General features: G+C 40.3%; 1 gene segment (V, D, J or C); it reads left to right on the top strand.

Annotated features, from left to right (window-relative positions):
* Positions 1–675: 675 nt before the first annotated feature.
* On the top strand, positions 676–1,571 carry LOC134473116 (T cell receptor alpha variable 12-2-like). The segment is given in 2 exon segments: positions 676–895; positions 1,095–1,571. Coding segments are annotated over 2 exon segments (516 nt in total).
* The last annotated feature ends 14,268 nt before the right edge of the window (positions 1,572–15,839 follow it).

The following is a 15,839-nucleotide window of genomic DNA, read 5'->3' as shown; positions in this document are numbered from 1 at the left end:
AGTAGAATTCTAATAGGATGAATCTAATTTGTGGTATTAACACAATCATGACTTCTATGATGCCAGATTCAGACAATTGTGATCCACTCACCATTCAGTGAGTGTATGACTCACACATGGAAATTTAGATTGAAATGCTTATCTTTGGTTTTATTGTGAAAGAAAAAAATAGACAAAATGTCAAGAATCACTTTTCTACCTGAGAAAGACATTTGTTGTCTACACAGAAAGAAGCATAAAACCTTGAAGTGTTTTAATTCTGCTTTGGAATGAGTGTTAAATTTTATTCACATTAGAATTACATCACTTCAGTGAACTGTACTAACAATGTTATTGAGTGTTATATGCAATCATGGGCTAAGCTAGGACTGTCCAAATATCATGAGAAAAACACACGGTTCTTTTAGGAATAAAGTTTGTGATTAGTCTGTTGCCATTTTATACAAAATACACGAACATGTATGCATCCTACATATGCATAGAGACTGACTTGGAGTAAATCTTTCGTAATTGTTAAATTTATCAAGACTGTCAGGAGTTTGCATATTATCATTTGAGACCAAAAGAGGGCAGCCTGAGAAACATTTTTGAATTGGGATGCGCGGGGGGGGGGGGGGGGCGGGGAGAGAGACAGAGACAGAGACAGAGACAGAGACAGAGACAGAGACAGGGAGGGAGAGTGAGAATCAGACTAGGAGCTTGTTGTAGCTGGATGTCTAAAAAACATATTGTAATTTTGAGAACATAAACTTATATTCTTTGTTTCCTACAGCAAAAGAATCAGAACTATTTGAAGAAGCTTTTTAGAGTTTAAGACCTGAATCCTCAGTGAACAAGAGCAGAATGATTGGATCCTGCAGTGTTTTCCTAGTGATCCTGTGGCTTCAGTTCATCTGTGAGTAGGGTCATTTCTTTGGGAACTTCAAATACAGCATATCAAATTGTCATATGTATCAAGACTGTGGAATCAATCTGAATGCTTTTAATCTGCTAAAAAAAAAGGCAACTGGGAAAGCATTGAAAAAACAATTTTTTGTACTGGAGAGTAAGCATCCACTCACCAACTGATCTTTGCCTGTTGTCTTTTTGCACAGGGGTGAGCAGCCAGCAGAAGGAGGTAGAGCAGAGTCCTGAGACTCTCAGTGTTTCAGAGGGAGACAGCGTTGATCTCAACTGCACTTACAGTGACAGGAATTTTCAAACCTTTATTTGGTACCAACAGCATCCTGGAAAACGTCCTGAGTTTCTGATGTCTTTGTTCTCCAGTGGTGACAGAAAGGAAGGAAGATTCACAGCACAGCTCAGCACAGCCAGCCGGCATTTCTCCTTGCACGTCACAGGCTCCCAGCACCATGACTCGGCTGCCTACTTCTGTGCAATGAGCACACAGTGCTCCACAGGCAGCTGCAGCCTGCACCAGAACCACAGGGGCCTGCGCAGCCCTGAGGCAGAGCAGAGAGCACAGGGCAGAGGGTTTCTGTGTCTGCTCCAGATGCAGAGGGGATTAAGACCAACAGTAGAGACTAGGAGAGTGTCTAATAATTCTGAAAATAAATGACCATGGAAGGGAAATGAGAGGCAAAATCTTTGTCTGATGTAAATATTTTCCTTCTTTCCATGGCTACTACAATGAAAAGGGAGGTTTGAGATAGTGCATGTACAAAAGGTGCACATGTGTAAGTTATAAATCTCTGTGCAATTGAAGAGCTATGTATCACCATTAATGTATCAATATAAACAGTGCTATAAATGTGTCAGTAACCTCTATGTTCCCCTTCCTCCTTTTTGCTTTAAAATTGAACTACAATTGACAGAAATTGTTACAGCAGGTACACCTTGATGTCTTCTCTAATTTTAAGTCACAACTTTATGCAGAGGATTAGTTTTGTGATGAGTTTTATAAATGAAGTAGCACATCTTGATGCAACAGTGGATATTCCCTTGCAGAGTTTAATGCTCTTCCTCTTCCTGTTCAGTTTCTCAAGCTGTCCGACTCACTGCTTTAGGAAAGTATTGGTAAAAGAGAAATGCAAAGGAAAGAAAGGAGTCCTAAACCCCTACTTTCAGAAAGGCTTAGTTCATAACTACTTCACAGATCTCCCACTTTTCCTCCACTTTCAGCTGCAGCCTCTCCCCTAGATTAGGTAAAGACACAGCAGGTGGGCAAAGTCACAACAGAATGACAGTGAGAACTGGCCAAAATAGCTGGCTGGGCTGACTGCTGAAAACAAATATCTGAAATGGTCTGTGTTCCTGTTTTTGATTTCAGGCTGAGAGGTCTCAGAATTCTCTTCCATAGCCTGACTCCTGTGCCCCTGAGTGAGGCTTGGACCTAAGGGACTGGTCCTCCACAGTTATAAACTGCTCCAAACACCAGTAGGGCACAGGGAAGAGCACGACCACAGCTATCTCAGGAAGGGTCTTGGATAAGGCATTGAGAGGAGTTCTGGACACCTAAGGTGCTTTGTTCTCATAACTGAAGATCTGCCTGGATCTGCTAGCACAGAACACCTGGTACTGGGGAGATTTTTAGCAGGTGTTGATGAGGAGATTCAGAGACCAGAGAAGCTGAAGATGTGACATGCGTCATTCCAGCCCCTCTTTTCTGACTTCTAGGTACAGTGAATCAGGTCTTCCCTTCCCATCAACTCCAGGAAATGCATGTGTGGCCTGATGAAAAGAAATCCTTAATACAGTGTAATAGGTATTAGGATGAGTTACAAGAATAAAAATTCAAGCTACCTTTATTTGTAAAATGAATATTTTAGCCTGTAAGCCATGGCATTGTTTATGTAAGCTAAAATCTAGAACAATTTGGATATATGAAATTAAGATTTGTTAATCCAGCCAAATCTGGATTTGTGTCACATTCTGAATTTGAAATTGTAAGCTCCTAGCAAATATTTCCAAAGCAAAGAAAAAGAATTAGACAGTAGTAAGGAACACAGAGGTTGTGGTGACATCTTGACACATGCTGGCTCCAGGTTTCTCAGTACATTCTGGAAGCACAGAATTGCTGATGGAACCAAGATCATGATAGTAGTTTGAACAGCCATCATGGTACCAAACAGGCCATTTGATCATAAGCTGTCACTATATATATATATATATATATATATTTGAGGACTGGTTTTATAAATAGATGAAATGACACATTAGTGTAGTTTGAATTCAAAAGATCTTGAACTGAAATTCTTCCTATAATTTATGGAAGAAAGCAGGTTAAAAAGGTAAAGATATGGTTTAGCTGGAGTCTGGACGCAGCTTCTAAGGAGCTTCAGGGCATGCACTGCCCCACAGAGCTGGCTCCTCCTGACCTGAGGAAGGGGTACAGGTTGTTCACCTTTTGTTGGTTACAGTGAAGCACTGAAGTTACTGGCTGTGGCCCTTCTTGGGCTAAGGTGTACTCTGTGGAACAGTGGTGACCACAGTGGAAGAGCTCAGCTTCGTCAAGGGATCAGCTTTGTAAAGAAAGGCTCTCTTCACAAACAGACCTCAACCCTCAAGATTTGAGTGCTAGTTATACTGGTCTGGGGAAGGGACTTTGGGTGCTGACCCTGTGTGAAATGTGACTGTGGGGCCTTCCTGGTACCTGTGGAGCAGCATTTCTAATTGTTGTATTCCAGATTTTAATTTCTCCATCCACTTAATGGGATATATATATATATATATATATATATATATATATATATATGATCTCACTATCTTTAAAACTTGAAGTAAGTTAAATAAAAATCTAAAGAAATACAAAGAATTCTTATTCAAAACTAAATCTCAGAATATTTTGAGAATTAGTGACCAGGGGATCAGTTTATAATTATATTAATTTCTTTGGGGTGGATTTTTTGACATTCTATCATCTGTGTCCAGGTAGAAATGACTATGGAGACTCACAGTTGATACTTTCAGGCTAAAATGTGTAAAAAGTCCTATGTAGAGAGGCACTATCATCTATAATTATGAATGGCTAATAGTTTTGCTCTTGGTTTATATCTGAGAAAGGCAGACTGGCTGGGGAGATTTCACTCCTCAAACCCTTCCTTCTGAATGGGGCTGGGAGCAGCCCGGCCTGTGGGTGCACAGGGGGATGGGCAGCCTTCTCACTAGGATGGAAGAGTGAGAGACCAGCCATGCAGCTGTTCCCCTCACTCCCTGTGCCCAGTGCCAGTCTGGAGACTGTGTAACAGTCACCTTTTCATGGAAATCTCAACCTTTCCAGGAGATTAACTTCAGTTAGTGGGGATAAACACCCGAGGCAGTTTATTTTTGGAACTTTTTGGAATAGCATGGTTTTCCTAATTTCTCTGTGGATAGTCCATTGTTAGTAACTCCAGCAACTACGAAAAGATATTTTTTTGAATTTCACTGCAATGAAATGAACTTTAAATTGATCAAAGTTTTGATTTTGAAACTAAGTTTAGTACAATTGAAAATATATTAATATGAAAGTTTGTTTTCTTTCTCTCCAAGGCTATTCGTGAAGTCTAGAGGATGGAAATACAGTGGTGAGACATCCTGACATCTTGGCTGCGTGTACGCCTTCCTCGTTTTCCCCTCATGTCATCCAGGTTTGCTCACTTCTTTGCAACCTCCTGAGTTTGAAGGTGAACCACTTTGACCAGGACAAAAAAGAGAGTCAGAGAGTTGGGATGCCAAAAGCAGCCCAATGTCTGAAAAAAATATTCAAACAGGCATACTCGCCTCCTGATAAATCCCTCAGCCATCCACTTCCAGGTGGCTCCCTCCTTTCACACGTCTAGGTCCAGTTTAGAGGGAATATAGGTGTGGAATAGGATTTGTTTTAGTAATCTGCTTCCTATTCCATTTAAAGCCATCTGTTTGGTTCACTTTAATGATGGAGCTTAACATGTTGTAGGTAACCATCATTTAGTGGACTAAATGTGAATTAGGAATTTCTGAGAACACATGAACTGTAAGAACACTCAGTGTCTTCCCAGGAAAGAACCTTGTCAACTTAGTAACTGTAGTCTACATGTTATTATAGGAAGAGTTAAACAATCTAATTCTATACTGACTGTTGTCCTCAGGTGGCCTTTTTTATATTGAAACATATTACAGAAAGTCAAGTAGACTTGGCAGTGAACCATGATTATTCTCATGTGATTATTCTCTGGTGCTCTATGAGCCTAGGAAACCCCACTTCCAGTGTGAAGGAGCTACATAAACACCCATGCTTATACAAACTGGGAGGCAGCCAGAGCCTTTGAACCTAGACCTCCAGCAAGGGGAGAACACCCTGAACAGAAATGTGGGCCACACCATGCTCTCCAGTCTGCTCTGGATATTGGTAGCCATTGTATATTCTGGTACTGATGGTCCAAATATGGTCACGGATATTAAAGGTGAAATGTCTGCGTGCAGATGTGAGATGCTTAACATGGGCCAGACGAAGAAAAGGGAATGAGGAAAAGAACAAGCAAATTGTCACTCCAGTTTGTTTTGTTGTTGGGTCCTGAATTAGTCTGAAATCTTGCAATATTTTATTATTGCATCAGCAGATCAGCTATGTTTTCTTATTGCTCCTACAGGACACACTGTGGCTTAGAAAGTGATTCAAGCTCAGATCGCTCTATCAAGGCCAGAGGGGACCGCAGTGGTTCTGGACTGTCCCTACGAGATGAGTGCAACCCTTTATGATGTGTACTGGTACAAGCAACTCTTCAGTGGAGAAAAGGTTCTGCTCATTCACCAGAGTTACTCCGGTAATAACGCAAATACTGGTCACTGTTTTGTCAGTTTCCAGAAGGAAGCTAAGACGATCAGACTCACCATTACCCCCTTGCAAGTGGAAGATTTTGCTAGGTATTTCTGTGCTTTTCAGGAACGCACTGTGCTTCCACCAACAGTAAAAGTTGAACAAAAACTCAGGAGCCATAGCCACATCTGTATGTATAGCTATCTGTAGTATCATAGCTAAATTCATACATACATAATGATCAAATTAGGGTAAATAGCTGTAATGGTAAATTGCTTAGCCAACTTGAGATGTTTAGAAGTTTAACTAAATTAAGTTACATTATGGTAGCCATTTTGAGTTTACTACTATCTTGTTTTGAAATGCTTTATTTCATTCATTGTTTTGTTTTTATTGGTTATTCTCTGTCCTAATTCGTTTGATTTTTACTAAGTCTGAAAGTATTTGCAGCTATTTTGAGAGATTGTTTGGAGGTTCTAGCAGGGGAGCGCAGCTACTTGTACACCCTTGAACCAGGAACGGTCCTCCTCTATTGGGGGTGGTCGTCCTCTTCTATGGAGCACGCAGCTTTGGGAGGGACGCACATGGATCTTTAGGGGAGGAAGGGGACACCCACCTAGCCAGCCAGATCAGCCAAATCAACCCTGGTGATCAATGGGGTGACAGATGTCACAGCCAGGTGGCCCTCACATCCATCTGCAGCTATTTTGAAGATAAGAAGAGACATTATGGTAACCATTGTTGAATGCTTACTGTTTTGAAATCCTATGTCACTTACTCTGGTTTGTTTTGATTGACTTTATTCTGTTTTATTTTGCTTGGTTTTATTCTATTTAAAATAAAAAAACCAAAAACCTTGCAATCGCAACAGAAAGTATTTGAAATGTTGGGACCTTGTTCTACTTTGTTTGATTCTTTTTCTCTTTTTCCTTTTTAGTAGTACCAGGGATCGAACTCATGACTGCCTGCTTACAAGGCAGGTGTTTATGCTGCTGAGCTAAATCCCCAGCCTTGTTTTGTTTGATTTTTAAAATGTCTGAAAATATCTGCAGTTATTTTGAAGACAAGAAGAGGTATTATGGTAATCATTGTTGATTTTATATTGTTTTGAAGTCCTTTGTCACTTACACTGGTTTGTTTTGATTGGCCTTATTCTGTTATATTTCCTTTTTAAAATTACCTTTAAAATAAAATAATTTGCAGTTTCAACAGAAAGTGCTTGAAATGTTGCCACCCGAGAAATCGAGAAAACGTGGTTGCTGAAAAGAGCAGCATTAAAGGAAGACAAGTGCTTTGCTTCAGGACAACAGGAAAGATGAACTGAAGGTGCTCCAGGAATTGGGATGGTGTCAGCTGCACGGGCTCAAGAGCATAAAGAGGTAAATAATGCTGGAAGGCTTTGCTTTGAGAAGAAAGCCTCAAGGGCCTGATATATTGAGGGCTGACTGGGAAGTGTTTCCTAGAATTCAAACATCAGGCCATCAGGTGAGGGCCCCTAGGACAAGAAGCCAGGCCTCTGCTCAAACTGGCAGCAGATCCTGGGATCACCCATATGGTGCAGGTTTTTCACCCCTGATAGGGCAGTGAGTGAAGCTGTGAGAGTGAGCTAAAAGTGCGGTGGAGACCACAGACAGTTAGATACCAAAAATGTGGAACTCCTGCTGAGGAAAACTGGAGGGAATGGCTGGCTGTAGCTCCCTCAGGAGACAGGCCATGGGGGCTGCAGCTGCTTAGCAAGGCTGCAGAGTCAGGCTCCCAAGTGCTTTGGGACTCATATCTCACCGCTATCTGCCCTGGCTGCTGGACATAGAGATGTAAGATTAAGTGTTTGTGCTGTGAGACTTTAAAATCTTTTGCTCCAATTTCAGCCTATATTATTCGATTACCTTGGTTAGGAATGGGGATATTTTTGTGTGTTTGCTGTGCAAAGGCTCCCAAAAAAGAGTCTCAGAAGAGACATTGGACTTGGACTTTTCAGCAATGATGAACTTGTAAGAATTTGGCAATTCTTACAGAGGGACCAAATGCATTTCTGCATAATGAGATGGACACGAGCCATTTAAAGGCTAGAGGCAGAATATCGTGACTTAGACCTAACATTTCCTCCAAATTTTCATAATTGGAAGGTAAGTAGATCATCAGGATGCTACATGCATGTTAGTTTGGCAGTGGATGACTTCAGTAGCTGAGTATGCTCTCAGGAGATCAGGCCTGGTGACAGGTGGGTCACTAAGAGCATGGACTAGAAAGGTGTGCTCTGGACTCTGGCTCCTCCCTTTCCTTTCTGCATCCAAATTCCTGGGGGCAGGGATTCTTCTCATGGCCTTTTACCGTGCCGTGTGCCTTGGAGCCCAACAATCATGGACTGAGTCCTCTGAAAACTCTTTTCATTTAAATTGTGTGTGACAGGTATTATCCCAGTAATGAAATAGTTGAATAATAGGACTTAGATTTATTTTCATCATATGGAACTTCTAAGCAGTGCTAGTATAGTGTTGAAAAGGCATCTAAGACTACTTAGCAATCTGTGCCACCAGGAAACAGTCAGTGTCTGCCTATCCAGCATTAAACAGGATTTTCAAAAAATCACTTTGGTTGTCTTACTGTCTTTTCCTATCTGTGTTTCTGTTCTGAAATAATCCTTTATTGTTAAAAAAAATACTGACCTTTCACTGAATGTTTTCTGCTGTAAAATATTGTTCCAAATTTATCTTCATAAATTGCACAGTTCATGAATAGTTTTTACAGAACTGTGATCAGTCCTACTATTTTTTCCACCATTAGGGCTTTCCATTAGTAAAGCTGTTTTTGCACTAAGTATATATAATGACACAAGAAATAATTTAGAATTCAGAAAAATAATGTTGTGATGTTCCTTTTTCTTTATCTCCCCACTTATAATAACCTGAGTAAATGTACATATCGAGGATTCTAATATTTTAAGAACTCTGTCAAACATATTTGAAAGGCTGATTCAAATCAGCCACTCCAAGTAGATCTCTAATTTGTTCCCTCAAAATTTCACCAGCCAGATGATACAGTGATGGTTTTTACTTGTGTTGTATTGGTAAGTGGCAGTCAACTTGTAACAGCAGCTGAACTGAATCATCATGGTGCTGAGCATGGATGGCCCACCTGGAGATTGTTTCCAAGATAAAAAAGAGACCTGGAGAGGAAGAGTTCAGTGTTGGTTCTCCAGTTGCTATGGGTTCTCCTGGAGGAGCCTGTCCATCTTTTTCCTGTATGAACCCTGCTGTTCTGATCATCAGAGGAGCTCAGGACCTCTTGTCACTGAGGACAGTTGTGGTACTTTTCAGGGGAGCTCTGCTTCTTACTATGAGTGTTGCTTCATGGCTCTGGTGCAGAACCCTCAGCCTACTGGCACAGACTTTCTAGCTTCCACCACTGAACTTTGGGACTTCCACAGCACAGATCTGTGAAACAGACTTGCATGCAACATTGTCTTGGGCTCTAGCCTTCCAGCTGGACTCATGGGGGATATTATCATAGTCTCTAAGTCTTCAGATGGATACATGCAGGATATTGCTGTGGGATCCAGAATATCAGCTGAATTCCTTGGTCTTAGTGTCTGGACAGATTTCCTGCACATTTAGTATTTAACTATTTGGGTGATTATTATAAAATTATTCTGTAAATTATGTGTGCCATGTGGTCTTGTTCTCTGTTGGGAGCCCTTGAAGCTGGAAATTGACCTAGGGCATGACCCAGCTGTGATCCTACCAGAAAACAAGGAGCACCCAGGTGAGATACACTTGGAAGCTGCTACAACCCAGGCAAACATCAGGCCCTAGACATTCCAAGTTTGGTTTCTAGGCAGAGGGGCTGAAATTATCATCATCTTTCCCAGATTGTAAATATATGTGCTGCATTGATTAAGCAGTTCCTTTCCTCCTACCTGGAGGATAACGGCTCCTTCTGACCCCATCTTTGTCTTTTTATTTTTCTCATCCTCTACTGTTCCTTAACCCCAAGAACCTCAGGAGCTTCCCTGGGTCATGGCACTTCTTCTTGCAATCCCTGACTAATCAACTTGGCAGTAGAAGTACAAAAATATTTGTGAGAAACAAATCATACAAGTATACAAATAAGGAAGACTGGAAATAATGCATCCTGGCCACAAGAAAGGGAAACTTCTGAAAATCATTTACTTTACTTCCTAAAATAAGAATTTAGAAATCTGTCTGTCAACAATGAAATGAAATAAGTGGTAGCTATAAAAGTTAAAGTGAAAATATGAGAATAGATCAGAGACTTAAATAAAAGCCAGTACAGTAAATCAATAAATAGAGATCACTGATAAAACATTGTGATGAAGACTAATATTGAAGTAGATTAAAATCTAAATTGGAGCACATCTGAACTAAGGATAAATGCTGGAATATTTGGTGAACAGAATTCAATACACTGTCATCTGTTACACATTTATATTGACCTCCAGCTGACTCCATATGCAAGTAGCAGTTTAGTTAGAGAAGGTGTATGAGTACAAGGATAGGATACAAATCTGTTAGAAGAAAATAAGTTTCCTTTACTTTTTATTTGATAATTATTTCTTAAACAGGATACAAAACATCCAAAATATCAAAAGGGAAACATGTTAAAAATTGACACAAAACTGAGTTTGTAGATTTACAAAGCTAGTTGGTAAGCCGAAGATACTTGCAGCCTATACCACTGACACAGGGCCTTTTTTGATTTTAAATAGGAGACCTCCTTACAGCCAGTGAAAAAACAAGTGAACTGTTAGGAAGGTAAATGGCTTGAGAAGATATACACCTGGCCGAATACACACCCCAGTTCTGTAAAACAGGCACAGTAATCTATATACTAAAAGTCAGAACAATGTTGTCCAAGGTACAGGACACCTGGAAGAGCTCATAGAGGGGCTTAGAAGTGCTAGCAGTGTCCTACTTCCTGATCTGCATGCTGACTACTATGCTATGCTCATTTCGTGATCACTTACCAAACCACCACTTACCTATTTATATTTGTATATGTATATTATACTACAATACAAGGTTTAAAATGATGCAGTGGTTTCATACTAATTAAAAAGTAATCTGTGAGCTAAAAGTAGGTTTTTTTTTTTTTTTCCCAGTAGATTTCCCTTCTTATTCTGGAGCTATTCAAGAAAGAATGCATCTCTTTAAAAAACCACAAATTTGGGGCTGGGGATTTAGCTCAGTGGCATAAGCGCCTGCCTTGCAAGCAGGTAGTTGTGAGTTCGATCCCTGGTACCAATAAAAATGAAAAAGACCAAAAACAAAACAAACAAACAAAAAAATCAAAAACACAAGTTCAGACTATGGATAAGTGGTGGTTCTCTATTAAAGCACCATTGATGAGAAATATGACAACCTCTATTTATTGTATCCGGGATACGAAAAAGGATTATGACCCTTGTCATATATTACAACACATGTTAATGATGGGCATTTTAGATTATTACGAAAGCTGAAAATGTAGTGAATAGAAAGTGATAACAGTAGCTCATGATACTTATACTTTATTATTCAGGACAGGATACATGATAAACGAAATTTGTAGAAATCTGAAGACCATGCATATTTTTATTAAAGACATTACCCACTAAAAGAAATATTCGCTTAGTAAAAAAGAAAAAAAATCACCACTGTAGAAAAACAATGCCTGTTATAATTCTAAATGATAAAGGGCTCGCTAGTATTGAGGCAAATTATATCAATATGGTTTGTAAAAAGCACTTGGAAATTATTGACATAACCTCACTGTCGAGGATATGTTTCTAGGTTAGCGCAGCAGTGCATGTGAATAATACTGAGCTTTCAGATTTTTCAACCTGGAAAAACATTAAGACAGAAAGAGAAGCGTGTGGGTTAATGACATTTAAAAGAAAACTTTGGAGCGACTGACATTGGAGCTCATATTAGAAAAGAAGATGAGAGAGTGGCTGTTCAGGAAAGAGTGGAGGCATCAGCACTAAATTATGAACAGACAGTAAAGAAAGAGAGAAGATCCTGCGCAGCCTGAGTGAGCATCCCAAAGCCTCTGCTGCAGGCAGGCGCTGCCTCAGGCAGTGAGTGCAGCAGTGTCTCAGAGCCAGAGCGGGTTTTCTCCGTGTGCTCTCTGTCAGGATTTCAGTGTGATTGCGCATTTCTCCTGATGTGTTGCTATCTGCAAAGAGAAAAAATTGAAGACCTTTTTAGTGTTTCCTGGAGGAGAGCTGTGCCTTTCTGGAAAGCCTGAAACTTGGTATTTATACAATCTGCATGGAAAATAGCACAAATAGCTTTCCAGCAAAAAAGCCTCTCCACACCAGGACCTTGGGAAGCACATGTTGTCCTACAGGACTGACTTTCCTGAGAATCATTCACAGGGGACCTGATGGTTCTTCTGTTTTCAACACTGATCTGGCTTTCAGATTTCAATTTTACCACGAACAAAATATTTGCGCATATTTCAGGGGTAAGTGGTGCTTTCCTAGCATACAAGAGGCCCTGGGTTTGATCTCCAGCACTGAAAAAAAGGCACATTTAAAGTCTTTGGGAGAATTGTTTCCATGTGTCTCAGCTGAATGCAATTCTCTGTGTGGAATGATTTTCTTCCCTCTGTGCTCCTTGTTCCACCACAGCTACAACACCCCAGGCTGATAGGCAGCATATTTATACACGTTACCAGTAAACCCAGGCATTATCTGTGCAGTTCTGAGATTTTGGCCTGATTCCCCTGCTCTGTTGTTATTATCATCTTCCCAGTCAACACACTTCATACACTGAAGGCTTTAACAAAATTTAGGAGTTTCCACTGTAAACTCAAAACCATGCTGCTTAAATGTTGGCCTGGACATTTAGAAAAAAGTCAGAACTCAGCAATTTTGAAAAGTATTAATTTGAACTCCTTCACTATTAACTCCTATTTCCACAATCCAGAAAGATCCTATAATAATTCTCCAATCAGATGCTGCTCTGCCTAAATATTCCACCCAGTCTAAATCCACCCACAGTTATGCTCTCACACAGCTCCTTACAGTGCATTTGTTTTTTGAGTATATCTTATCACTTATATGTCATCACATCTAATCTATCGAGATAGACCAGAGTCCCTACTTTACAAATTCACCCATGATCTAGCTGCTGCTACATCCTATAACCCCTCATTTTTTGTTATTTTATTTTCCAAAGGCTTATTCTATAGTCTTACAGTAACTTCGATCCATTTCTTTTACTTAAACTCTTTTGTCACTGACATTATTATTCCATTATTCCCAATACAATTTTGTACCATAGGGATGATTATATTAATCCCCAATCATTCATAAATATCTTTATGCTGCATATTTTATCTGATGCAGAGGGTTCTAAATAAAGACAGATGGATGTAGGCTGGTGTTGCTGAGACTTATTACTGTCAGCATTAACTTGATTTATAGTGGTGCCTGGCAAGCACTTGTTCTCTCTTTAATTACTTCTCACTGCCCTTCCTTACAGTGCCATTTCAAAATTTCTCACACAGCTCGAAATCTTAACCCAGCATGATCTCCATTCAGTTTTTTGGTAAACACTTACTCTCTCTTTATCAGAAATAATAAATGCCATTAGAAAATAATAGGTGAGTCAAACTTCTTCATCTCCAAAGAATTACTGAAACACAAACAGATCCTTTCCTCCTTTTTTTCAATAAAACTAGAAATATCTATTCCTCTTGCCAAAACTTGATCTTCTGATTTGTGATCATAGGTCAATTCTGTATGTCATATCTGAACTCTGATCCATGTTTATTTCCAAATCATGTAAATACTTCCTAAGTGTTAACAACCAAATCTAATTGACATCATATATATTTCTTCCCCTTCATATAATCTAAATATCCCAAAATATATTGCAAATTTTTATTGTCTCATCTTTTTACTTCATTCAAGTGCAGTTTATCTACTGCTGAAAAGACCAACCTTGATCTTTGTGTTGTTAAAATATCGACAGATATTGAAAAGCCATCTTTCTCTTCTACTTCCTTTAGCTTTTGCTCTGCGATCAGACATTTCTTCTTCACACTCTTTTTCTCAGAACCTCGTCTACTCCATCATTGCTACTATGTGCTCTGACTGTGCTCTGGGCTTCCTTTAGTAGCTCCTCCACTTACTATTCCTTCAGTGTTCGGTCTTGTAAAGAATGTCCTCATTCCCTACTCTCTTTTTGAATTTTCTCTGAACATCTTTCTTGGACAGCTTTCACCTTCTGTTTTATAATAGCCCTACTTCCTGAAACTTCTGTGTCCTTCGCATGTTAACTCTGTAAATACTTGGGTTTCCAGACATTAAGTAAGGAAAATGTCTACTCTAGAAGGCCACAGTGAAAAACTTTCAGTGGTCAGCCTTGGCTAAACCGTGGACTCTCGATTCATCTTAGTGGTACCAACTCTAGTTTTCCCATGTGATACTGGACCAATTACATTTTCAGTTTTCTTACTTTTTAGGTGAGCATGGTAACATTATTTACTTCATATGACTTAATGACGTTATTATGTTCACGACATTAAAATATCCTCTCAAAAACAGACCCTTGAAAACATTTTCACCACACTGAACTAAGAAAATCTAGCACAAAAACCTTGAGGCTCACTTTGTTTCTGTACTTTACCACCAGGGAGCAGTGTTTGCCTTCACAGAAAAGTCTGTTTCCTCTTGGGGGCTTCTTTTTATTTCTGGCACACCAAATATGGTTTGAGCAGGACAGTCACCAGAGTACTGGTGACAGTGCGCAGGCTGTCATTGTTAAGACTGCGTCTCTTACCTTTAGTCTCTAGGTTGTGCCTGAACAAGGACCTCTTGGATGTGAGATTCCCATTAGAGAGACTCCCTTTCCTTCTGAGGGACCTCTCCCAGACTAGCACTCTGGGCCTCCAGCTGACCAGCCATGCTCTCAGTGACCCTCCTCCTGCTTGGAATGCCTCTCACCTTGAGTAAGTATGCTGTGTTCCCTGTTTCTGCCTCCCCAGAGGAATGAAACCAGAGAGGGACACTGTGCCATTACAGTGGGTCTGTCCTGGTCTCACTGATGCAGACTTGATGTTGCAGGAGGAAGTGGAGCCCAGTCAGTGGCCCAGCCTGACCGCCATGTCACTGTCGCTGAGGGACACGCTCTGCTGCTGAAGTGCAACTATACCTATAGTGGAACATTTTATCTCTTCTGGTACATCCAGCGACCTGGCCAAGGCCTCCAGCTCCTCCTCAAATATGTAACAGGGTCACCTGTGGTTACAGGCACCAGAGGTTTCAAGGCTGAGTTTAAGAAGAGTGAAACCTCCTTTCACCTGCAGAAATCCTCAGCCCAGGGGAGCGATGCGGCCACGTACTTCTGTGCTCTGAGTGACACAGTGCCTGAGACTGCAGGGGGAGCCGAACACAAACTTCTAGAAACACAGGACTTTCTGTGAGGTGAAGACAAGACCTGACCTGTTTTTAGCAAGCTCTCTGATGTGATGAAAGTGAACAGGTGGAGGAGCAGCCTCTGCAGCCTTCTGTGCCTGTCGCCCAGTGCTCCATTCTTAGTACAGCAGCCTGGAAGTACCCGTGCGGTCTCTCACTCATAAAACTCCTGCACTGGCTTCCTGTCGCCCTCAGAGTAAAACCAAAGCCTGTGCAATGGCCAGGGAGCCACGATCTCCTCCCACTGCACTTTTACAAAGCTGACAGAAATAAACAACTACCCACAATGAGTTCTGTAAGAAGTGAAAATACTCTTAATAATTATGATAAATTAAGAAATTTTCAAATAAAGGGAAATTGAGAAAATTCATTATGAGAAGACTTGTTCTAAAATTAATCAAAAGAAAGTTTGTTTAAGCTGAAGGGAAAGATACCGGAAGAAATACTACAATCTCAAGAGCAAAAGAAGAAGGCCTGGGGTGTAGCTCAGCGGTATAAGTGCCTCCCTGGCAAGTGAAATGTCCTGAGTTTGATACCTGGTACCAAAAAAAGTACAAGAATAATGGAAGAACAACATAAATGATAAATATAAGATATTAGAGACTACTAATTTTTTAAAGAAGCGTTATTGAGGTAGAAATGTACAAAAACTACTCATATTTGATAGATTCAACTTCATGATCTTGGAGTTTACATTCA

This window comes from Cavia porcellus, unplaced genomic scaffold, assembly GCF_034190915.1.
Source record: "Cavia porcellus strain 051 isolate PalLab524CR breed Dunkin Hartley unplaced genomic scaffold, mCavPor4.1 scaffold_26, whole genome shotgun sequence".
NCBI lineage: Eukaryota > Metazoa > Chordata > Mammalia > Rodentia > Caviidae > Cavia > Cavia porcellus.
The sequence above is the reverse complement of the archived record's forward strand: the minus strand, read 5'-3'. Positions and strand labels throughout refer to the sequence as shown.